General features: G+C 39.1%; 1 protein-coding gene across 1 annotated transcript; it reads right to left on the bottom strand.

Annotated features, from left to right (window-relative positions):
• Positions 1–525: 525 nt before the first annotated feature.
• On the bottom strand, positions 526–24,546 carry HTRA3 (HtrA serine peptidase 3). The gene is made up of 9 exons (XM_032186699.1): positions 23,743–24,546; positions 15,828–15,927; positions 13,832–14,054; positions 12,941–13,135; positions 10,255–10,287; positions 9,488–9,602; positions 4,185–4,233; positions 2,484–2,579; positions 526–1,531 (listed from the first exon to the last, which is right to left on the bottom strand). The coding sequence occupies exons 1-9, from the start codon at positions 24,164–24,166 to the stop codon at positions 1,366–1,368; spliced, it is 1,401 nt and encodes a 466-aa protein (XP_032042590.1). The 5' UTR covers positions 24,167–24,546; the 3' UTR covers positions 526–1,365.
• Between the last annotated feature and the right edge of the window lie 1,884 nt (positions 24,547–26,430).

The raw sequence follows: 26,430 nt of genomic DNA, 5'->3' as shown, positions 1-26,430 counted from the left end.
GCTTTGATTAAAAAATGTCTTAAAGGCACAAGTAATCTAAATAGAAGTCTAGAAACCACAGCTAGATGTATAAAATGCTCCAGATAAAAACTTGCTGTCTCTCTTTGGTAATGGTAGCAATATTCACTAAGAAAGAAGATAAGTATCCTAAACCTCAAAATGAGATCAGGATTTAGCTTTCAGAAATTTCTGTGCTGTATTTATTACACATATATCTCACACACTCTAGCTGGAGCTTAGTAGTGCTTCCTTTCTGCTTCTTGTCACGTATTTGCAGAATAGAGCATAACAGGAACCCAGCTAGATAGTCTCTAAATTACATCAAAGCATGATTCATAAATATGGGAAAAAAATAGTGTAAATAAATGACTTGTGTACAAAGCATTTCTAAACATAGCCTAAATACGGGCTGAATAATTATACCATAGGATTGCAAAGGGGTTTCAGAACATCAGGGCCCAATTTTCCGCAAGAAAATTTTGGCTTGAGAGAGTCTATTCCAGTCTGATAGAATAGGGAAGGTAGAAAACACTTGTTTAAAAAGAGGTTTACACCAACACTTTATTTGTGTAAACTTTAATCTCCTTACAGTAGAAACTTACACAGTACAAGCCAAAAGTAGTATAACAATTTTACAGCAAAGCTTACCAGTAAAATGCAAAACTAATTTGTATCATTTTTTTTTTAAAAAACTGTGCACTTTCTCAAACTTAACTTTGTTCAGCACATTGTTTTGATTTATATAAGGCATTAATTCTATAAGAATCATTTACTATATTCCAAAATCGCATGACCTAGGTGTAACACTCTATAGCCTGATACCATTTTTGTTCCTTTCGATATTTACAGATTTAATCTACCTGCATTGACATGTAGCATACAAGCACTAAGAACAAATACAAGCTTTGCCAATAGTAGTTTCACATTGAAAAAGTTATATATAAAAAAAGCTCAGTTGCAATAGCTTGGTTCTGCTGCAGCTATGACTGTAATTTAAGAATAATTTACCCCTTTGGTGTGTTTTCTAGCTTCCAGTTGTATTTTCATCTTTCAGAACAAAGAATTAAACCTACTCTGAAATCTCCTCAAACTGGAAGTAGGCCCCGTTTCCACTGGCTACCCAAAACTTACTTTCCTCCTCCCCAACCCCAGAACCTGTGTCTTAAATTGCTTTGAAAGTCAAACCTGCAATATGTGGCATAATTGAATTTATTCTAGCTACTATGTACAGAAATGGTTCAGGCAATTAAGTTAGTCCACCTTGTCATTAGTCAACAGGAAGTACAATTACTGTAGCTGTAAAGGAGGTATCTAGTGTTCCAGAATAAGTGAGTTTAATTATGGTGGGAGCTTCCTCAATTCTATTTACATGACAATTTCAGGCTCAATGTTAAATAACAAGTCATCATTTCCTCTTCGGACTTCAAGTAGTAGAGGTGATTCATTCATCACAGCCTCTTGCAGGTCACTGGAAGTCATCAAAGGACGCCCATTGACTTTAACAATAATATCTCCATCTTGGATCCCTCCTCTGCAAAGACAGAAGAAACAGACAATAAGTATGCCTTGCCTTCTGTGTAGAGAAGTACCAAAACTCACCACCTCTATGGCTGATGTAATGAATTTTTGTGTGTTTTAGTTTCCACTGAAAGGGAATTTCACCCTTCTGACTGGAACAGAATAAACTGTAGTACTGCTAAATGCAGTTTATCTTACAATATTTCATTGAGGATTTTCTTCTAAAACAGAAAACAGCTAAAGTAGTCTAGTTTTCTTTGTCTTCATCAAAACTACAGCAGAGGAGAAATAGAAAAGACTTTTAGCCAAGACTTCCTGACTCCATCCATTTACAAGAATATGTTTTTATCTCTAGAGTGTCAGGCATTGGAAATCGAACACTATCAAAATTTCAAGAAAAGCAGTGATGTACCAACTGAACAATAGGCAAATTATTTTTCTCTTGCTGTTCAAAGATAGGCCACAATAGCCACTTTTATTGGCTTTTGCATCTTTTTAATCATTCCTGAAATAATTTATAGAAATGCTATTTATTTTCCAGCTTTTCTGTAAAATAGTCTTTTCCTCTAAGATAAAGCATTGTCTCAGACAATAGCTCAGACAGTATCTTATGTGAGTGCTATCCTGTTTCCTGTTTAAACTAAGTCCAAGTTTCTATTTATAAATATTCAACATACTTTCCAAACACAACTTTGGTTCATTAAATGAAGGGTGTTATTTAAATTTGCACACTATTCAATACTGCCTGGTGTCATTTAGAATAGTTCTGATATCAAAATATTTCATTGCAGTAGAATCTTAGCACATTTTTTTTTTTCTTTTTAAACCCACAGGCACTATTTTAAATTGTTTAAACAGAAATCAAGACTGATATAATGATGTACTTGAATATGAATAGGAATACTACCTACTAATATCTATTTGGAAATTTGTTTATGGTGAAGAGAATAATGTGCTCTACATACCTATGAGAAGGTGAGTTTGGAACAACCTCGTGTACGTAAATTCCACTTCTGACATCAGGAAAATCAGCATTATTGTGTTTCAATTCTTCCACCAAGCTAAAAAGAACACAATTATATAGCATTTGAATCCACTACAAAAGCAGCAGCACTCAAAAATTCATATATAACCTCAAATTTATTTATTCTCAAATGTTTGTGACTAAAACTGAATGCAGCACAGAAATAGTAGCACTGTGTCCTACGCACTACAGAGGCAAAAGACATTTCTGCCCTAAAGAGCTAACACGGGCAACGATGCAGAAATTTGCTAATGTTTTTGCGTTTTTACATTTTAAAAGATAGTCTAAATCCATAGAACAACATAGCTTTTGACAACTTCAGTCGTCATGTAGGAGATTAGAACTGTGAGTTTTCCAGGGAAACTTCATCTTCCTCAGATTTTCTCACATATAAAATGGGTTGTGCTCGTCTTTTTAAAGAAAGAAGACAGGAACCAGCTGCAAAATAGAGGCATTAAAAACATTCTCTAATTTTTGAGATGATGACATTATTTCAGCTTTGTGTACTGTGTAGGTTAAAACCCACTTCCAGAAACAGAGAATTTTTAATTAATGATGGATTTCTCTGCTGTCAGTCATGAAAACCCTCAGATTGAAAGAAAGCTCAAATGGCTGCACAGAGCTTCACTTTGTTTTATTTTTTATTAAGGAAGCTAACATAATTACATGACTAAAGCAAACACATGGAGTGAAATAGCCTTTTCCTGAAAATAGGCCTGGAGACATCTTACACTGGTTCATTAGACAACTCAAAGCCAGTAAAATCTCACATTGTGTTCATGTCATAGCTACACAGAGAAACATTCTGAGTTCCTCTTTATTGGTGGCAGTCCAGTGATGTTAATGCCATTCCACTGATTTGTTCCAGCTGAGGATCTGACTCTTTGGGGAGAATTGCAAGAGTGTAACTCAATAAATAAAGATGGCTTTACTACAACCCCAGCTGGAAATTGTCTTGTTTAATTTTTTAGTCTACTGCCACTTTGGAAACGTGCCTACTGCTGAGAAAGAACAAAAGTGTAAGAACCCTCATTTGTAATCCCAGGACATGTCCGAATAACAGCAAGACACAAAGCAGTACGAGAAAGAAAAAAGTAAAAAAAAAAAAAAAAAAAATGGAGGAAGGTGTCCATATCCTGCTTTTGTTAACATGTAAGCATAGTTTTGAATTTTAGCAACTACTTTCTTCCCAGTTAGTGGTTAAACATAAAATCTCATATCATATAGCCTCTACTGGCACTGAAAAATACATCAACAAACCCTCAGGCAGCTAATCTGCTACTGGCACTCAGAGTCACCTGAATGCAGCAGCTTGTTTAAATAACCTGGTGTCACTCCAGACAACCTTGTCAAGAAGGAAAGGAAGTATTCAAGCCCTCCCTAATTTCCCTCAGCTTCCAATAAGTCATTTACCATTATCAGTATTTAGAGGACAGCTTTTTCAAGTCTGAGAACACACATTTCACCAATACAATTAAATTATTAACAGACTTCCAAGAAGCTAACTGTGTAATCCACACACTTCTCGATTCTCTGGAGACTTATGGCAAAAGCTGAATGGTGAAGTTCTGAAACACAACTGGACGTATATTGCCACACATGCTATGCACAGTCATACAGACTACCTTTCCAAGATACTTACGCAGGTGTTATTGTCAGCATTCGGATGCCAATGAAACGCTTCTTGCTATCTGAAAATAACATTAAAAATATTGAAAAATTCAGACAAATACTGCAAAAAATAACTATTTTTTCCCCTAAAGTACTTGTCAATTAAAACAGGAAGTATCATAAATCTAAAAACGAGTCATACACATCTACGCTGAGATCATCTTTCGCTTAACCTTGGTATATGGAATGACAATCCTGCTCTCTGCCAGTAAGTATGAGAGAAACTCATTTATGCTTTCTAAGAGTTTTCCTTCAGGAAATTTAGGAAAAATTCAGTGATTTAGTATCATACTACTTCAGTGAATAGATTTCATAACCAACTACCATTTCATCTGAAACTGGTCAAAACAATTTAATCATATAGTATCCTCATTAAAATTGTAGAAATGGGATTTAAAGAAAGGAAAATTTCCACCTTTCAGAGAAAAGACAGCCTTATAAAGACACAACTGAAAGGTTCACGAGTTCTACTCCAAAGAATGAAAAGTAAGTTAAAAAAAAATAACAAAATGACACCATAGACCTTACCCAGGACTCTACAGAATTTTAAATGGTACAAATTCACTCCTTCAGGAACAGCACCAAATTTCTGTATTTGCCTTTTAGCAGTCATGATATTGCACAGCTGTTTTGTGAACAAATGCAGTCTGATGACTTCCTGAAGTGAGTGCTTCAGTAGTTAGTTATCTCCGGTATGAAACAGTATTTCCCCTTACTTGTTCCAGCATAACTACTCCACAATTTCTTTGAGCTTCTCTATATTCTCATGTGAGGAAAAAGATTGAAGAGGAGATGTAGAGCCTCCTCTAACTCTCATTCTTTCCAAGAAAAATAGTCCCAAGTAAAAGAATTAGTCCTAAATATTAAGCATGTCCAATATTCCCATTAATGTCAGTGAAAATGTTGAGTACTAAAACATGGAATTTACGACACTCTGGACAGTCATATCTGTAACCGTCATCTCTGCTTTTCCTTGAAATGTTCTGTCTCTTGTATTTTATTGTATTAGTGAAACTAATGAGATCACAATCAGCTTTAGTGTAAGTATCGCAAAGATGTCCTATTACTCAAAACTGAAGTCTCATAAGCCTTGGGCACAGCCATGAACTAGCACACTCACAGTGCTTCACAAGCATACACAGCATATACAAATACTTAAATGTCCACTCTAAAAAAATCAAATCAAATCAAATCAAATCAAATCAAATCAAATCAAATAAAATAAAAAATAAACATGGTAACTCCGATACCTGACAAACAATTCCCCCCCCCTTTTCTGCAATGTGGACAGTTAAGTGATGAAATTGTCATCCTTAGACTTCCTTAGACCACATAGATGACAAATTTTCTGGGGACAGTTTACTGTCTGTATTGAACACTTTGCTGTCACTCATTGCCTATGAAATGCAGAATACGAACAATAAGCTATGAGGCATAAGTTATTTAAGCTGCAGAATCTAGATTCCTCCCCTTCCCAATCACTGTCATTTTGTAAACCAAAATGTGTTAGGTAAGAAAGGTAAAGAAAGCTTCAAGCCTTTTGTTTTGTACAAGTCCATCCAATTTAAGCCAAGTCAAAAGTCTTACACTAAGTTTTCATGAACAACAAGTAAAATTGTCTTTTTTTTTTTTTTTTTTTTTTTTTTTTTATAAATATCAACAGAGACTGAATGGGCACAGACAACCAGTTGTACTGTCTTATCATCCCAAGGGGCCTTGTGATGGGTCAGGATTGAGTCACATTGGCAAAACAGTATGCAGCACCTGGAACTACCCGTCATATATTTCCTCTGCAAATAAAAAGACTCAAAACCTATCATTTTGTCAATTTGTGCAATCACGAGGCAGAAGAAGAAAAATAACTGAATAAACTGAGAACTGGAATAAAGGGAGGTCATACATTTAATAAGCACATCACCAGGGTTAAGTCCCAGCAGAGGTTAAAAGAAGGTTAATATATTACAACAGTCAGTTTGAACAATTGTGAAATCACTGCAGCGTTGAGTTTTAGCAGAGCATGGCAGAAGGAGAGATTCAAATCACATTTAGTTTTTGTGGACACCTGGTGAGCTTGAACACCGATTCCAGTGGTACAAAGTCAAGTAAACCAGCCTCAGCCATCAGCTTAAAATTAAATCTGTTTTGTGTTAATGGAAAGTGACAAGCAGCTGACATCAAGTATCTAGATTCAGTTCGTTATTTAAGGAGCTTTCTGTTGCACAGTAAGGAAAGTATTTATTTTACTATTAAACTGTTTTTAATTGATGCTTATAACAATATACATAGATTGTATATAGATATACAATCTATATAGATTGTATATAGATATACAAAGCAGCTCGATAAACAGAGGCTGAAGACAGAAATGTTTATAAACTGACAAAAATAACCAATAAATTTAAATTAAGGAGTCAGTCACTCAGACTCTTCATGGACATGAACATCTGTCACATGAGCAGTTAATATCAGTGGGTCCAGGATATCACCACGATGTGACTGTAGGAACAAAACCTGCACTCTTTATTCAAATGGCAAACAAAATTCCCACTTCTACACTTAGATCTTGCAGGTTGCATGAGCAGTCCTGAAAGCATTTACAAAAGATATTCCACAGCCAAAAAGAAATCAGGAAATATAACTCCAAACTATAATGCTGAATTATGTGTAGTGTATCTTCAATATAAACTGCAGAGCTTAATTAATTCAGTAGGAAGAAATTCCTGTTGGACACTAGCAAAAGGCACTGAAGTAAAAAAATAAAAAATATATAATAAATCAGTGGATGCCAAAATATATAGACTGATTTCCACATGTAAAAACACAACACATGGTTAAAATTGAGACATAGATGGAAACACTTAATTTCATCCACCTGTTTAGGAATTCATAACTATGGAAGTAGGTTGACATTATGACTTGAATTCAAAATTAGCAAAGTTCCAGACCTTTCAAGCAGTAAGCATGATCTGTACAAAGCACGGTATGTTTTTGGTAAAAATACATTAGAAATTATTTTGTATGGACCATAAAATATATTTGGTAACAAAGAATGTTTAGATAATTAATTCAAATGCCATTCTCTTCTACTTCCCCTCTCCCCTGTACTTAGGTAGACTATATATTTGTATATTTCCAGGTATATAATGGATGAGACTTCAAGAATTTATGCCTTCTACATGAAACTGGCAGTTAACTGATCAACTGAGATTTAAAAGACTCAAATCAGACTTATTTAATAATACCCTGAATATCTCCTATAGGCCAAAGTGAATCTGAAAAGATTCTGAAGAAAGAGATGTTTCCGCTGGGAATTTTATCATCTTCAGGCAATATGATATTTACAGCAAGATGGTAATACCCTTAAATTTATTTCTGTGACCTAATTGTACCATAAGGGTGGATCCCACTGAAACTACTGAAATGTAACTGGAGCAAAATAAAGCATGATAAAAACATCCCAAAAATCCTGCTTACATAAATTCTTTATGACAAGAAATAACGTCTATAAAACAAAAATTAAAACTATTAACAAATGCCTAAAAAATGCAAACTAAATCTCAGACATTATGAAAATATCTGCTAGAAGTTCTCCTCCTCTGTGCATCAAGGGCTCTAAATGCATGAAGTGAAAGTACAAGGTCCTTCAATAAGTAACAAATAAAAAATTTGTAAAAATTGCCTGTGCCAAGAGCATATGTCAGACAGTGAAGCTTGCTGATGTTAAGAGTTAATGTGAATCCTTTTCTTTTCATCACAGGGTAAATAGAAGGATCAAAAATAATGAGTGTCACGTGCCAACTAAGCTTAAATCTTTCGCTATTTTTTTTTAGGGGTCCATAGGCAGCACCATCTCCAGGTCCTCTAGCTGGGCCTAGCAGGTTCACCACTTTGGAGAAGCAAAGGTGCCTGAGGGTGCCTAAGGAAACAAGAGGGCTTGTTTCAGTGGTGGCATATCCAGCCTTCACCTTCCATACAGTGACCAAGAATTTGCTGGCAGGTGGTAGGCTTTCAGCCTCAATAGCCTGCAGGGTACACCATCACTCTGCCTTGTCTTGGAGCAAGCAGTTTGATTTTGCAGGGCAGCATCACCAACAGTATAGGCTGCTTCTGTCAGAAGGCAACAGAAATGGAACAGCTGGTAAACTGAGTAAAGAAACTTTTTTTTTTTGACTTGTTGACTGAAGTAAAATTAAGACAGCTACCTTGAAATGCACTTTTCAGTACATAGTTAGTACCTATTTTCATCATTTTTTTCCAAATCAACAAGGGAAAGCAACCTGATTTGGGGAAAGTAGCAAAGCTTGAATGAAGGAAACCCAGTCAGAATAGTGATGGTCTCAAATATATAGGCAGATGCATAACTTTGAATTCTCTAATGGAAGTTTCTGAATTAAAAGTGTCTGACAGAACATAGAAGACAGCAGTGCAGGGAAGCAGTTCTGGCATCAGAAACTGGATGAACTGAGGAGGATGAGATTAAAATCAAAAAGATTCAAGAAAAGCAACAGCCAGCAGTCGTGAAGCAAGATGAGTAGGGTGTGGACAGATAAGTTGGCAAATGAGAGAAAAGAAAGTTTGGCCTGGATGAAGTATTGCTAGATCAACTTTGGCTGTGTAGCACATACTATGACACCTACTAGTACAGTGTTAGACATGAGGCACATATGAAAACCCCAGAGCAATGCAGTCGCTGATATATTTAGAAGTATATGTTCTTTGGTTCTGAGATATTTTTTCCTCTCCTGTGAACTAGCACGTAGTTGTTCTTCCCCATGGGTCTGAGGATCTATCGCAATATTCAGTTACGTAGCACAGACATAGATGACCAGGACAAAAGAAAGATCAACCACAGATAATGTGCACACTACAAACCGTTGTTGGATAATTGTTTTATGAGTTTGCTCCTTATTGTCCACAGTACATCTTAATCTCCTTTTTGCTTGGACAATGTGAAAGAGGAGAAGAAGACTTGCTGAGTCACCATCTGGTCTCAAGATCATTTGAGACTGTCATGACTCATTTGTGACCACAGAGCTCCTTTTTCCAGATTTACACAGGTAATACCTACTCTTTGGGGCTGTTAATAATAAAGCAACACTCTCTCTTCTATGAAGAAGTCTTCTATTTTCAAGTTCAAGGTGTTCTATATGGTAAAATAATGCTACTTCTTTCAGCAGTAGGATCCAAGACCTGTGCCTTTTTGCATTTCACCCAAACTTCAGGTTAGGATAATAACTGGAAGATAACATCATCACTGTATCTTGCAGACCTTACCTTTATTTTGTTTGTCAAGTGACTCTGTAAGGAACTGAGTGATGCGATCTGATGGAATAGCAAAGGAAATTCCAGCTGTAACCTTCAAGGTGTTAATTCCAATCACTTCACCATCCTGTTGGGAGACAGCAATCAATTAATGTGCTCCTAAGTGACAGGATTCAGCTCACAACCTAGCCTTTCATTTTAAAGTCTGGTGTAAGTGATTGTAGAGTGTTGTAATCACTCAAGAAATAAACATTACTTCTAAGGGAGGATCTGGGCTCTGATTCACAATCCCTCTCACATTTAACTGTGATGGCCAGAGAGATTACAGTACAGTTTGTTCATCCAAGGTACATCCAACCACTCATCAAGATTTCCTCTCTGCCGAGCAGGCAGCAGAGTCACAACTATCATTACAGCCAGAATTCACTGACCTACAAAATCAGGGTTGGTTTTAAGTAATCTATTTTAAAAGCAGTTGTGTAGATTGAGCAAGTCCCATCTTTGCCTTGTCCCCCAGGTTTCAGAGCATGAAAGAAAATAACTGCTCCTACCAGAACCCATTTTCCTCATTGCTGTGTATAATTTCCTGTACCCAACAATGGAATGTTTCTCAAAGATGTATGAACTGAAGCTCAATTGGTGTTGCTTGTATTAGCTTCAGGTTATCTGCCCACCATTAGGCTGGATGGCTGGAAGATGGTATAGTCTATGAACCATTACAAAGAATATTCTCCAACTTATTTCAAACTAGTTCTTAAAGACAAGTCACCTGGACTTACCAAATTAACTAGAGGTCCTCCAGAGTTGCCATACTGTAAAAATGACATAAGGGAACAATAAATATGTGCTCCACCGTAGGAAACGAAGATTGCATTTCAAGTAGTATTTTGTTTGTAAGCAATTGAAAGAGAACAAGGCATTTCTTAGGCAGCATTGAAGGATGTAATCTTCTGTGATCAGTATTGCAAGTAGGTTTTACACTACCTGCTCACACCTCTTATGATGATGATTATTATTTTTTGTTTTCAATAACCGGAATTAAGCTAGGAGCAGCAATTTAAAACTCAAAATAGTTCTGCCTTAAATTTAAAGAAGAATCACTAAATCGCTAATTAAAAATGGGTATTTCAATTATTCTAAACACTGTTAGAACAAGGGTTTGAAATAAGTAATTGCTGGTTACAGTTATATTTCAAGGAGGTACATTCAACATATGCATCATTTTTAAGTAGTTTTATTCATCACTTTGGTTTGTAGCACTGTCAATCTCTCATTCTCCACTGGAACAGAACGCAGTGCTTTGGAAGTTTAATCACCTATGAGGTAGGTTCTACATAAGGACTGATTTAGCCACAGAGATGCACTCCCCTCTAGGGAGAGCATATAGCAGCTCTGAACAATCTGGAATGACCTAATACTTAATGTCCTTCAAAGGAAACATCCAACAGGACTACAGGAAGTGGGAGTTGGAGAATTTCCTTGTCCATCTTCATGTTGGCTCAACAAGTTCATTTTTGAGCAAGGCCAGACTTTTCAAGTAGGTCTACTGAACAGCCAAAAGCAGCAACTTACCACTCAAAATAAACAAAAGCTAAGTGATGCATGACAGCAACGTGAGCCATATAAACTGTTTACACTTAGATAGCACTGAGCAAACCTTATAGATTCTCAGAACAGTAAAACAGACATCAACGTTTTAAAATAAGCTTCAAAGTTCACGTTTAAACAAAGAGATCAGTTTCTTACAATGTATCTTTTCAGTGATCAGAGGTTACACGCTTACTTTTTTTTGGTCTCACTGACTCAAAAGAACTGAGACTGATTTTTCAGACTTGCTCAGCCTACCATCTTTGATCCACTTGTCCTCTGCTTGAAGGATCTGCTCAGTGAAAGAACTTTAGCACATGCAACATAGCTCCATTTAGGAACTTACGGTCCTGTTTTCTCCTGCTCCTGCTGTCCTAGCATTTCTCAGAAGGCAGCTGCATGCACATTCCTACAGTAACATCTTGGCTAAGCCACAGGAATGCTCTGACTAGACCAGCACTCAAACTCCTCCCATTCTCAGGAGAAAACTAGTGCATTAGCTAAGTACACAGCATCCCTATGCCAGGGACTATCTTCATGTTTTGTGGTCTCCGATGGCAACTTACACGTTGTCATTTTCCTTACCTACTCTACTATCAGTATTCCATTTGCTCTAGTATTATCTGATGTACTGTTATCCTTGTGTAAACTTGTCCACTAGCTTTTGAGTGCAGTGAATGCCTAACTATATGCAAGGAAACAGTCTGATCTTGAGGAATGTGCACAGGCGTGAAGTCAAGAATCCCATGTTCTAATTTTGCCTCTGCCACCAAATCAGTGTGTGCTTCCAAGTAAAACATTTTGCATAAGTTTTCCTATCTTCTTTTTACAACTGAAGAAACTAATTCTAATTACATGTCTTAGGACCTTCAGCTTCTGAATCGAACAAAGCCTTTTTCAAAAAGTTCATTTTTATGTCATATCTTAGCACAAAAGTGTAGTTAACCTTGTTTTTTTCATAAAATTTCTCTCAATAGCTCTGTGACGATACATATTTGTCAGGAGCTTTGCATGTGTAAATGAGTCATAATGCTTAGTGTTTATGTGAAATTTGGTATCGAGGTCCAGCAAATAAATGCTGAAAGTATTTTTCTTTTAATGTATAACAGATTTAAGCTGTAAAACCTCAGATATGCGTGCAGTGCTCTTTTTAGAATCACTACAAGTTATATACACACCCAAGGACTTCACTAAAGCACTTTGGATCTCTCCAAGCTGAAGCTCTGAAGGAGTATTATTTTCGTGTTTTTCTATACAACAGGCAACACTAGGGGGCTTTAACTCTGTACAGTATTTCAAAGTTTAATTTCTTTTACATCTAGACTCTTATTTGAATTATGTGATGCTCAAAGGGAAAACAAAACAGGAAGACACCCTCCCTCCCCCCATTTCTCCTTAAAGAAAAACAACAGAAAAACCTTTTCCTTAAGTTCTTACCTTGGTGTTCTCACATTAAATTCAAGCAGATGCTATCAACTTGACTGCTCCATCTGGTTCTAATGGATGGAGATGAAAGAAACTTTGGCTCTATTCTACAGTATGCTGGGCCAGACCAGCTGAACAAGCACAGAGAGAAATGTGTTGATTTACTGTGGGTCTATATAATCATGTCTTACTGCACGAGATCTACCGAGTGAGACGGGTCTGTCATATCTAACATCTTCATGGATAAACTCAGAGAGGTCCATTTTATTTAACATCCCTTTTATGACATTAATGCCTGAGTGCAGCTAACAGACAGTGCGTAGTCTTATAAAAATAAGTGCCTATCACTGATTTCAAACACAGGGTTCATTTGGTGGATTTATCTGTTAAAAAGGGAGGGATTTAAAAGTCCCAGGACTGTGAAGCCCAGTTTCTCTTGTACCTAGTACTTACATTGATAATAGCATCTGTCTGAATGTAATCCATATCAGAGTCCCGCAAGCCAAGTTCTTTGCCATCTCGCTGAGCAGTGCTGACAATACCTGTTGTCACAGTGTTCTGTAAGGCAAAAGGGCTTCCAATTGCCACCACAAATTCTCCTGGTCTCAGATCAGCAGAATGACCCAGTAACAATACTGGCAATTTTTTCTTAAATAAAACACAGAAAGAAACAGCCATTAGTTTATATTGATAGTAACTTGCTTAGAAAGATAAACTAGCATGAACTTCGGAACACATACTTTCCATTACATTAATGTAACTCACTAGCATATGCCCAAAACTTACTTCAGATACCATTAGTATACTGCATGGCATTACTGCCTTAAACTGTCTTCAGAAACTAACTGCTAGCAGCAGTAATTCCAGAAAAATGTTAACAAGATTCTGAACCAGATTTCCCCATTTTCCAGCAGATTTTTACCTCCTCCTCCTGGAAACAGCATACAAACCAGCTGTAGATCAGTCTGCCACTCCCCCTGCATTACCTGCCAGAGCATGTACTGGCACTAAGCTAGAATGATTAACTAAGATGCCCTGTGTCTTCAGGTAAGGACAGCAGAATCTGGCCACATACTAGCTGAACTATATTTCCCCCAACCACCACTTTTTTTTTTTTTTAAAAAAAAAAAAAAAAAAGCAGTTTGTAGTACAGAAGACAAGGTAATTTAATTCTAAGGTGGGAAATTTTTTTCAGGCCAATAGAAAATGTTTGTTTAGTACATTGTTGTCTCCAGATATATTCCCAAGGAATCCCTAAGCATATACGCCAGTCAATATGTCTGCACTAAATGAAATTGAGATAAAGTTACCAAATTAATTCATCAAGGTCTTTATGCTACTCACCTTAGGGTGAATCTTTATTGTTGCAATGTCAGATTTTTTGTCAATGTCTCTGATAGTTGCTTCATAGGTGTCTCCATTCTGTAGCTGCACTTTCAACTGTTGTCTCCCTGATATAGCGTTGGTACTTGACACCACGTGGGCATTAGTCACAATTAAACCAGAATCAGACATAATAAACCCTGATCCACTGGAAAGTGGGACATTTCGACCAAAGAGGGGGTGCCTGTGCAAGAAGCAAGTAATTGTAATTCATAAGGGAAACATAATGTAGAGATGATTATGTCAGAAATCATTTACCATCTTTCAGCCAATAACAAAGCATTTGATCACGGATGTTATAACCCTTACCAAAACAAACAACAACCCCACAAAACAAACAAACAAAAAATACATTGATGGAGAAAGCATCTCTTGCAGACTGATTGTAGTCAGCCAGGGAGATAGAAACTGAGCTTTTTGGGTAGCTGGCATGGTCCTTTTCCTTTGGTTTCTAATCCTATAGGTTTCCTTGCAGAGAGGCTAGGTGACAAAAATGGAAGGAGAAGGAGCCCGTCTGACCCACTAATTGCTGCTTCCATATGGGAAGAAAATGATGACAGAAAATAGTAAGGCTAACAAATGGACTGATCCTCTAATGGGAAAAAGCTGACCAGGGACAAAGAAGAACCTTGCAGCTGGACAGAGGAGCAAAGGAAGAGATGACTTCTCAGGGAATCATGAAGCACAAGTGTAGAAAGACAGGAAAAAAATATGTCTGGAGACTGAAAGGACTAGGAACACAAAAGACAAAAGAAATGAAAAACACTAACAGTGGGTAAGATTTGGTGGAGAATGACATTTGTTGCAATATAGACAGTTAAGACTTTATAAACTGTTTAGAGTACTGTGACTTTTCTCTGTGAACAATTGACGTTATGACCTTAAATTTGTTAGGGGAAAGGAAAATGTGGCAGAAGATGAGAAAAGGTCCACAAATTCTTCCTTCTTCCAAGATGTGGTCCGTATTAGGAAATTGTTTGAAAATTCTGGGCTATTCAGCAGTAAAGAATTGGAATCAATCCCAGGCAGAAGGCAGTGCTACAATTAGCACCCAGCAGGCTGCTGGACAAACATTTACTTATAGGGAAAGAACAAACAATCTTGACTACATATAGAATGCAAAGATCTCAAACACATTCAATTTTAATGTTCTCTCATTAGACCAGTAAGACTATGTGCATAAAGCAAGGTCTCAGAAAATCTGATTATCTTGATTTTGCATAATAAAAAAGCCTGTAAAAATATCTCCTGGGTAGAGAGATATTCAGGTAATGGAACATCTGTAATATTTGCAGTAACTTGTTCTGACAGCTGGTTGGCTTGAACACTCAACATCAAACCTGGCTCCTCAGCTTCAGTAACACTGAATATCGGTATGTCTTGGTCAGCAAATTTAGATCATTTTTCCCCAACAGAAATCATTTATGTGTTTAGATAGGTTATATAGAGATGGTCAACAGGGCTCTTACTGTTCTCCCTGACAAATAAAACCAGCTGACATTATGTCTCACTGAAAGTGGAATAAACACCAAGGTGCTATGTTTTTTCAGCTTATTTCTGGACTTTTTTTTTTTTTTTTTTTTAAATTCTGGAGATATTAAACATAATTTAATAAACAGCACATCTTAGTTAAGGCTGAAGAGACATCCAAAGATGAAATAGACTTATTTTTTATGTAAAGTACTTAAAAGACTCTAAAACCAATATAGTAGATCTACTAAACAGGAGCAAAACACATAATGGGAATTGTATTATTCATGTGATACCTCAATTTCACAACCTTTGTATCAACCTTCTCTGAATAAATGGGTCTTCTGTAATGTTTCAGATTCTTTTGGGAATATCAAGAACTCACAAGTTAGCACACAATTCAACTTGGTTGCGAACAGAGGAAAAGGAAAATCTTTAGACCTTCATTAAACAATGCAATTACATATCAAAGAATTAGAAGAATTACCTGAGGAAAAGTTCAATGTGCACAACTGCAGGTACAATCTTTTCCACCACATCTGCTATGAAGTTGAATTTATATCTTGGGCTGCTGGACTGTAGGTGACCTATACTAGCAGAAAGAATTGGATATGTTAATAAGACAATACCCTTTTTACTAAGTAGGTGAGATGAAGGAGAGGCTCTACATTCTAATTTCTAAATGACATCAAATCATCAGAAGCAATGCTTTTGTGCCACCATGATTTTCTCTATGTTCAGCTCATACTGAAGAATGACCTCACAGTAGTAGGTCTTGTACTCCAAGTCAACACCTGGTCTTCAGGAGTACTAGATTTGCTTATTTCTAGATGACATAACATAGTAATGGCTACAGATAAAGATTCTGTCTTTCTAAAGTATACACTTCTTTCTTCAGATGCCCTTTACCCAAGTCTTTAAAAGGAAAGGGGGCCTGGGGAATCACCCAAAAAGGAAAGATACACAGAAAAGAAGGAGAGAAGTTTGATAAACAGATCTCGCACATTTTGGTATGCTGCATAGTTCTTAATTTAAAGGTCACTTGCACCAATCCATATCTACATATGTATTACTGACCATGAAACCTTTGTATTCAAGTTGTTTATGAGTCATGAGATTACAGCACCATGGAGTTTAACGTATTTACAAAAAAAAAAGACATCTCACTGATCTACCCTGTTCTTTGAATTAATTCCTAAGATTAATTAACTAGCTGTCATAGTTCACATAGTCTTTCAGAATTCTTTCACAATAAACTGTTAAAGGACCTACAAAGTCATAAAGTGAGACTCTTTTCATTACCACAATATGTAGAGACTTGTAGCAAAGAAGGGAACTTTGGAACTGACACACCACCAGTATGAAGGAAGAAAGCATTAAAGAAACCAGATCAACAAAATTAGGCATTTCTCCATAGAAGTCCATGCGTTCTTTTTCCTGTTACTGGACATGGGATTTACTTTTGAGGGTAAAGAAACCATGCTTACATTTACAAGCTAAATTTATATGGTACGGTATAAACAGACAGAACAACTTGGCAAGAGCAGATTCAGGCTATTATTTCTATGTACATTCTCACGCACTCTGAAAAATCCTTCCATCCAATTGAATATACTTCTTTCAGTATTTGGTTTAAAAGAAACACTGCAAACAGGAATCACAGAGGCAGACACATGTAAGCACAATACACTTATTTATTTTGCTTTCTGGGGCACTGAAGATTGATCTTACCTTCAGCTCACAAGCAGCTTGCCAGATTACGCAGTATATCCTTTGAAGTCTACTAACATGACTTTAAATGGTTGCACACACAGCAGTGTACACTGACAAGATATAATATTATCATCACATTTATTATAATAGAAATGGCTACACATCTATGAAAATCAGTTGGCTAGACCCTCAGCTGATGAGCTATCAGAAAAGTGTGGGGTAAAGCATTGTGAAAAGCTTTTTTCGGTCGGTGTACATCAGTGAAGTGATGTACTATGTGAGTCAGGGCAACTACAATGCTTTGTATCTATTGAGTGCTGAACTGTTCCACTCGTGCCAAATTGTCACAGTGCTGCACTCTGCCAAAAGCAGAGGAGGAAGCCTGCCAAAGAACTCATCTTCACACCACTCCTGACCCACCACCACGCAATCATCATGGGTGGCAGTGGCTTTCCAGGTACCATTTGGGGTAAGCAGAAAGATAAAATCTGAACAAAACAGTGGATTAATGTAAATATTGAAAGAGTGGAAGAAAATAACATGCAGTAAAAGAGAAGAGAGTAAAACTGAAGCAAATCTCGTCTTTCCACAGTATACTGAAAGCATTTCTCAGTCTGAGCAAAGTCCAGAAGCTTGGTGCTGGGGTCAGAAACCATGAACACTCAGATGTGAAGGTGAATCCAAACCTGCCTTCCTTGGAGGAAGGGGAAATTTCAAACAAAGAAGGATCAAGAATAGCAGACATGCAAACTTTTTCTTCGAAGTCTAGCTGAAGATCTCCTGGCCTGATGAGAGATGAGCTGTTCTTATTAGTTTCTGGTGGGGGCTAAATACTGCCAATCTTGAGATGCCTGCATAGAAACTGACTTTTCTTGAATCATTTTCTGCAAGCTGGGAGTGACAAGAAGCTTTAGCCACATTAGATGGCATCCAAGGAAGCTCAAACTGTGGACCAGGAAGAAGTAACTGGCAACTAATACTTGGTCTCAGATGTATAGACTGATTTAAGGGAACTAAAATGTTGGTTATTACTAATCAATAACAGTGTGCTGCACAGTTGTTAAGCCACTGATTTTCATCAGAACTTTTCAATCTGCTTTAAAAGGCAGGTATTGCAGCCTGAGAAACAGAAGGGGGAATGAATATACAGCATTGTCTAAGCTGTATAAAGTCATCCTCAAAGAAGTGTCACAGCTGGAGTAATAGAATCAGGGTTTTATGTCAGACCTTCAATCTATCCTTTAATTTGCATTAGGTGGTAAGGACTAGCTACTGTTTTTACTAAAACATAAAACTAATCACATCTTATTCCTTCCTCTCCCCCGCCAGACATTCTTGCTGTCTCTCAGTTTCATGCAGCTCTCAGACCTCTGCTGGACTGAGAATGTAAAAGCTCCACGTTTACAGCAGCTTCAGGGCTTTTGACCTATTGACCTAATGAGATTTGCTGCATATTTTTTTAAAGGTCTCTTAATAGCATCCATTCTTCTCCATGTTATTGCTGCATGTTCAAGATCATCTCACATCAGTCAAAGCTAATTTATCTTGGCAAGAAGGCGTAATATGATGCAAGTAACTCTCTGCAGAACAGCCAAGACATGAAAAGTGTTGTGAGCAGGTTGTACCTGAAACAAAAACAAACTTATATTATCAAAGTCTTTAGCTCTCTGCATCTTTCTTAATCAAAATAGCTAGATTTTTTTTTCCAATCCATACCCACAAATCAACCAGATTCAGCAGATCTGAAGTATCATCCTACCATTTAAATCAAGTCATTAAATCTTGAAAAGCTTTCAGGCACCTCCCATGGAGAATTCAAATTCCAGACTTGGGTATAAGTGTATGAACTGAAGTTAAAGATGTTCAGTCTAGTCTGTTAAATTTGATCTTGCGTTTCCAGCTCTATGGGCTCCAACTACTATGGATTTACATCCAATTGGCTAAAGCTAAGTGACAATCAGGTAAGAGCCCATTATTATCAGCTGAAGATTTGGATAGTAGCATTATTTACAGCCTATGAGTTCATTTAATAGCTTTATATCTATTTTCTTGCAGAGGCAATAGACCCCCTCCAACCACATTAGCACTGCTGTAAATCAGGAACAACTCCAACAAATTTGTGGAGTTAGCTAGTATGAAAAGAACTGAAAAAAAAAATAGTTAGTAGAAATAAATTGTCATTATCCCACTGAAGACAATAAAACTTGAACTGTTTACAGTTGAAGAAGACTGAAAATTTCTGAATATCTGCCAACTTATTCCCTGTGGAATCAAACCAAATTGTATTCAACGCCTTCTTAAAGATGATACATTTTATCAAAATCCACAAATTTATATTCATTAGGAATTAGTGAGCCTGGGAAACCCATTCTTTTGAGGCTGTTCTGCCATTACCCTTCCAAAACCAGCGTCAGAAAGGATCTGTATGTTCAGCAAAATTATTATGTCTAAGGGAGGACTGCAACCTGGCAGATCTGATCACCAGGGATAAACACTGTCCCTACTACGCTTTCATGGCAAGAAATGAAAGACAAATAAAAGATTATAATGTCTCTGCTTAAAAAACAGAAACATCTGCTGGAAACATAGGTTCATGGGCAGCTTTTCTGATGAATTCAGCATTAAGATCAAGTTGCATAGCTGTGCACTGACCATAAAGCCTTGGTGGGTTTAATGCCACTTTATGGTTCAGGCAGCTTGCTTATACAGTGGATGTCTACTGTGCACAGATGAAAACAATTTGGTGAACCAACACCAAAGTGGCTTTCCTGTGCAGTACAGCAGTCACAACAGCCAGACAAAGATTGGCACATGCCTTCCAGCACAGACACCTAACCACCTCATCACTGACTTCAGAGGCTTGTTATTCCTTCTTCCCAAGTGACTCTCATGATGAGACACGAGAACATCTCTTTCCTGACAAATATCTTTTATGAAAACAGTGAAGTGCTACACTCTGAATATATACCAAACATTGTACTATGTTCATCCTCACCTGCAGGAACTAAACCCAAACTCAGACATAAAGAAAACAATCAGTAAAGGAATGTGACTAGAGTTTATTTCCAGCTAATACCCCGCAATGCATTTCCCTAAATACAGCTGGAGGCAGGTGTAAAGTTCTGATGACAATAATACCATTAGGAGACCTCAGTATCTCTTACTGGGCCAGTTTTTCAGAAATGCAAGTAATGATGTCCTCAGTTATTCCTCTGCATCTTCAAGGTTACACTCTTACACAATTCAAATGCCCTAGGCAGAACTGTGTGCAATGACCTGCTCAAACTTTAACTGTATTTTCAAGTGTTTCTTTTCACGAGTGAAACATCTAGACTCCTCGCTTGCAAAGATTTGACTGACATGGGTAATGTTTTATATCATGACTGCTTTCTGACAGTGACTTCAGTTATGACTTCAATTCACAATGCAGAGGGCAGACTTTCTCAGGCAGAACCCTGCAAAAGATCAGTATTAAGGCCAATGGGTCTTGTTTCCTGGAATTTATTGAACTTATTTCCTCAAAGGTTTTCTATTTTTTTTCTTGTTGCACTGATGAAACAACACCTTTTTTTAAAAAATTCCTTTTTTTTTTTCCCCTTTGCTTCTGCATCCTAGAAGAGAAAACCCAAATTGTTTGACATATGACCTGCCTTCCAAGAAACCATTAGCAAAATAACATTGCAGAGAATTATTAACTGTACCGAGCATGTCGTATTGAGAGCTGATAAACAACCCTCTGTGCAAGAAAAAAAAATCTGACATAATTTGGCAATAAATCACAGGTGACCTAATGAATACTTTGCGTGAGGAGTGTGACATTAAAACTTCCATTTGCTACAGTGGTAAACAGAGCTCTGTAAGAATGGGTCTTTGACTACAGAGGTTGTCTTCCATCAATGTTTATGCCATTACTTACACACTAGCATATACTGCTTTGTCTTTGTGACAGAACGTGACAAAAGGCAGGTAAAAGCTAGCTGTTTCAGAAGGCTACCATATCATAAGGTACCTTGTGCTGAACAAGGAAAAAACAAACACACAATTATATGTAGTATATAGTTCAAATATGTCCATAAGTTCTGCATACAATTTCCATTGGTGTCTTCAGTAAGTTCATGGGTTTGCTCAGATGCATAAGGCTGATTGCATGAATAACCATTTCAGCACACAGGCAGACTGAAGAAAACCCATAACAGAGTTCCTGCATCTCCATGCAGTACCCACCACCTTGCAGTTCCCTGCATCTAAAACTCTCAATGTAGCATGGTGTTCTTCAAGCTAATACAGGTCCTTAATAAGGAAAAACCAAAATTTAAGGTTTGTAAGCTTTGGAAATATCACTTGCTTTGTCATTCTAGACACCTTTCTCCCTTTCTGCACCTACTACTCCTTTTTTAATGCATTCATTCACCAGATTTCTGTCACCATGAAACTACGGCTAAATTTTTTTAGCCTACCTTGGTTTATCACAACGAGCATCTAACTTAGCATCAAGGTAAGAAACTACAAATGGGCAGAAACAGAAGTTTCAAGAGCTGCTCTCCAAGTCATTGCATGTTCTGAAAACAACCTAATTCATGCTATGTAAGGCTACCATTATCTAAGATTGTTTTAATGTATGTATGGTTAAGTAAAATTGGATTTACTTTGTAACTAGTTTAGGTCTCCAACCTCTGAGTCATCTGAGGCCAGATTGCTTTCATGAACAGGGAAAATAGAGAAACTCAACAGCAGTTTTAAACTGTCGATTTTCTTCTAAAGCCTCTCATTACAGCCATTGCATGTTATTGTTAAAAAAAAAAAAAAAAAAAAAAAAGAAAGAAAGAAAAAAAAAAAAAAAACAACACAAAACATAATTGAGTTCTATTCCTGGCTCAACCACCAACTCAGTTTGACCTTGGGCAAGACACTTGGTTTCTTTGAGCTTCAGTTTGTGCAGCTGTAGAATTGAATAAAAAAATTAAAACTTCACAGAGAACCAGATGCTTCATCTAAGCTGTGGTTTACTGGGACAAAAAATAAAGCCAAAATAAAGTGAACATTAAAATAGTTGCTTGGAAAAAAAAAATAAATCATACCTCTACCTTACTGCTCTGAATTCCTAAGCCTATTAAACAGTAGACTCAGGAGGATTCCTTAAAGAAAATGTCATGTGTACCAAGCCCCAAGCACTCTGTAAGCCTAAGTTGCAGGCTAGCTCACCCATTCTGGTTAAACATTCTTGTTATTTTGAGTGGATCAGTTCCAACCAAATATTAGGAGTACTAAAGCTAACGGATGCTTGTGAGAAAATGAACAGACAAACAGAAGTTTCTGATTGCTAAACACTGGAGAGACTGATTATCACAGCTCCAACTAGCAGTGGAGCAGTTTTTGGCTCTGACAAGCCAAGAAGTAACTTCAGGAATATCATTTTACCCCCTCCCTCTTTCTGCGTCCCTTTGCTTTCTCAGAAAAGTGGGATATATGAAAGCCCTCCTATTCACAGAAAGGTTTTAAAAGGCCAACAACGGTTGGCCTTTTCCCTCTAACTCCTCCCAATAGCTTTTAGAAAGTTTGCTATCTATGTTTGCTAACGGTTGGTGGTTCACCTGACATGGATGCCCTAATACATGACTTAAAACCCCACTATGCATATGAGTTTTCTTTCTAGGAACGGTATTAGAAAGCTAGTAGAAGCACACCCTTAAAAATAACATACAAGGAAGTATGGAAAAAGAAACTAGCAATGTTAACCCTTATATAAAGTGACCAATTTTAGTAACAAGAAACAAAACAGAACTCCAACATAGGTGATTACTAAGCTTTCTGATGTTATAGCCTGAAGTTACTGCTGATTATTACAATATCCTAGGTCAAGCAAAGGCCTTGGTATGTTATTGCAAAACAGAAGACTGCTTGATATCGTGAGTGTCATCATTTTAAACCACAAGGAAGGTTTACAGGCATCCTTTCCCCTTTAAACTCCGTAAGACTCCAGCTGTAAAACATCTTGTGAGAAGAAAATAAAAGACTATGTTTAGATGTTTTATGTACTACCTGGTGCTTTTTTTTTGCACTGTCTGAGATACACTACTTTAGCAGGCACTTTCTTGCCAGGATACCTGTCAGGTGAATCAAAGCAACCTCTGATAACATTCCCAGGGACAATCCCAGAGCAGAGTCATTTCCAGCTCTGCACTCTGTGCAGGACATGGCACCATGGTTTTTCAGCACAGCTCACAAAGGCAATGCCATTGAGAAGCATCAATAATGAGCACCAAGCCTATGAAGTAAACATGATGCTGGCAATATCAGAGCAAGATTGTAGCATGGACAGTGTGCCTTGAAAAGGGGTGACTGACCTGATTGCCTAATGCCTGTGGTCACTGCCACACGACAAACCGTGCTTGTCTCATGCTCAGCAGCATGCACAGCATTGAGGTGCCTGTGGCCATGCTGCCACGGGGCAACCTTCCTAATGCTCTAAGCCCACCCAGAGGATACAGGAAGGTGATTTGATCCCTTCCGAGAGGACCTGAGCACCCAAAAACCCCTACACCACACCACAGTGAATGCTGACAGCAGGACGAGCCGCCTTGCCCCTGGGAAGCCTCGAAGCCCTCCTGCAGCCCCCAGCCCCTCACTGTGGCCTGTCAAGCAGCACTCCCCACACCACCCACCCCAGGCAGACCCCGCCATGCTCCTACCCGATTCACAGGCTCCCTTCTGAACCTGGGCGACAGCGGGCAGACCGTGCTGCAGTGCCTTGCGGCTCACCGCCTTCAGCTGGCAGACGTTGTCGTAGGTGCGGCCGTCGCTGCCACACACCTGGGCGCTGAGCTTGCACTGGCAGACCCCCTTGGCGAAGCGCTTGCCCATGGGGTAGCGGCAGTCCAGGCTGTCCCCGCAGGGGGGATCCTCTTTGCGGCCACACGAGTCTCCCTCGCCCGCGGCGCAGATGAGGCAGCAGTTGCAGCGGTCGGGGACGTAGCCGCTGGGGCAGCTGGGGCTCGGGCACTTGGAGACATCGCAGCGGGTCGGGCACTTGGCTCGGGACGCCGGGAGCTCGGCGGAGCCTCGGCTGCAGCCGAGGGAGAGCAGGAGCAAGGGGCTGAGCAGAGACACCCGCATCCTCGGCGGCGGAGAAGGGGTGCGAGCTCTGCCCGACCCGAGGGGAAGGAAAAAGGAGGAGGAGGAGAGAGGGAAAAAGTGCAGTCGCGGTGCAGTGAGGGAAGGGAAAGTCGGGCTTGGTGCACACACGGGTGGGAAAGTCCTGATTCCCCCGAGGAGGAGCGAAAAGCGGAGAGGAGGAGGAGGCTGCGGGATGAAGACCAGCTCCGTCCTTATGAGGCGCGGCGCCCAGCTGCTCCCCGGCACTAGCTGGCAGCGCTGAGGCGCCCAGCCATGGCCAAGCCGCCGCGCAAGGTGGCCGGGGGAAGCAGTGAGGACAAGCAGGACCGAGAGGAGCAAGGGGGGTTTTATGGGGGACGTGCCCCGGGCCGCCGCCGCCTCCAGCGGCAGCCGCCGGAGCTCGGTGACCGCCAGGCCCCACCCCGGCCGGGGAGGGACGGCTCCCGGCGGGCGGGCGGAGCGGGGAAGGCTCGCTCCCCTCAGTTTGGCTCATGCTGCTCTCCTACTGGGAAATCACCGGCCAAAAGGGGGGAAAGGGTGAGGGGGATCCCGGCTGTAGCGAGCCGGGTAGTGAGAGGGACACAGCTGGACGTTCTGCCAGATGATCACTTGTATGGCGTGACAGCAAGTTGTCCAGGACATCTTCGCCCAACGAAGGGCATCCGTGGGGCTCTCCATTGTAACTTACCTCAACAGAAGATTTGGTAGCTTCTGTATAATATAATATTAATGGGAAGTATTGCCGAAGGCCTAATCCTTGGGTGATTGTTTTCTTTTTTCAGCTATCCTTTACTACAAAGTGTTCAGAATCATTCTCATTTGGGAGAGTACCTGCCAAGCTGTGTTAACTAGCCGCTAACACAGTTTTCGTAATAGATAGAGTAAAACTTACTGATGTGCACTATCCTTACCAACAAAACACATGCTCTCATGTAGCTTGTTGCAGCTTTCAAATTACTTAATTTACCTATGGCTGCTAGAAACCTTACCCTAACTTATGCAGAAAAACTTCCAACATAACTCATCTAAAGACCACACGGAACATGATAAGCAAGCCCTACTCACTGGGTATGACAGACTCTTCACTTCTAGCTGCAGTTCACCCTTCATGTTGGGGATACAGCATACTGAACCCTGCAAGGCTGTGCCTTGGACATCTCCTGATGGGATCCCATGAACCAGGTGTAAGTCGGCAATAGATGACTACAGTTTATTGATCATCTGCATCTGGCTATAGGGTCATACCGAGGGAGAAATGCTGTTGCTGTCTTCCAGTTAAGGACCTTGAATGCAGTAGGCAGACTCTAGAATCCCCAGCCACAGTTAGTGTTTTGTTGTTTCCTGTGTTATACAGACAGAAGTGGTTCAAGACTGGATTCTCCAGACAGCTGCAGTCCCACTTACAGGGGAAAAAAAAAAAAAAAAAAAAACTCATAGAATCATAGAATAGAATCATAGAATATCCCGAGTTGGAAGGGACCCATAAGGATCACTGAGTCCAACTCCTGGCACCACACAGGTCTACTGAGGAACTCAGACCATATGACTAAGTGCAAAGTCCAAACACTTCTTAAACTCCATCAGGCTTTGTGCCGTGACTACGACCCTGGGGAGCCTGTTCCAGTGCGTAAAAACCTTCTCAGTGAAGAACCTCTTCTTGATATCCAGCCTGAACCTCCCCTGCCGCAGCTTGACACCATTCCCCAAGGTCCTGTCACTGGTGACTGAAGAGAATAGATCGGCACCTGCCCCTTCACTCCCCCTCGTGAGGAAGCTGTAGACCGTGATGAGGTCTCCCTTCAGCCTCCTCTTTTCCAGGCAGAACAGACCAAGTGACTTCAGCTGCTCCTTGTATGTCTTTCCATCCAGGCCCTTCACCATCTTCATAGCCCTCCTCTGGACACTCTCCAGCAGTTTCACATCCTTTGTTCACATCCTGAACTGCACATAGTACTCTAGGTGAGATCGCACCAGCGCAGAGTAGAGCGGGAAAACTGTAAAGCTTTGTTGTAGAACACATTTTGTCATTTTTTTTTTTTTGAAAAGGTAAGATTTACTTTTTCTTATAGAGCAGTACATAAAATATGAAAAATGTCTATGTTTTGATACAAACTTGCCCTTTAAGGAGGCAGGAGACTCATACAATTAAAAGTGTTAGGTCTGAAACATAGATCAGAAGGAAAACAAGGGCTCTGTGTGTAAGTAACATGAATATTTTCATTATTTATGATGACAGTTACAAGGAAGAGGTTGAGGAAAATGTT

Source organism: Aythya fuligula, chromosome 4 (genome assembly GCF_009819795.1).
Source record: "Aythya fuligula isolate bAytFul2 chromosome 4, bAytFul2.pri, whole genome shotgun sequence".
NCBI classification, from domain to species: Eukaryota; Metazoa; Chordata; class Aves; order Anseriformes; family Anatidae; genus Aythya; species Aythya fuligula.
This window is presented reverse-complemented; position numbering and strand designations above follow the sequence as displayed.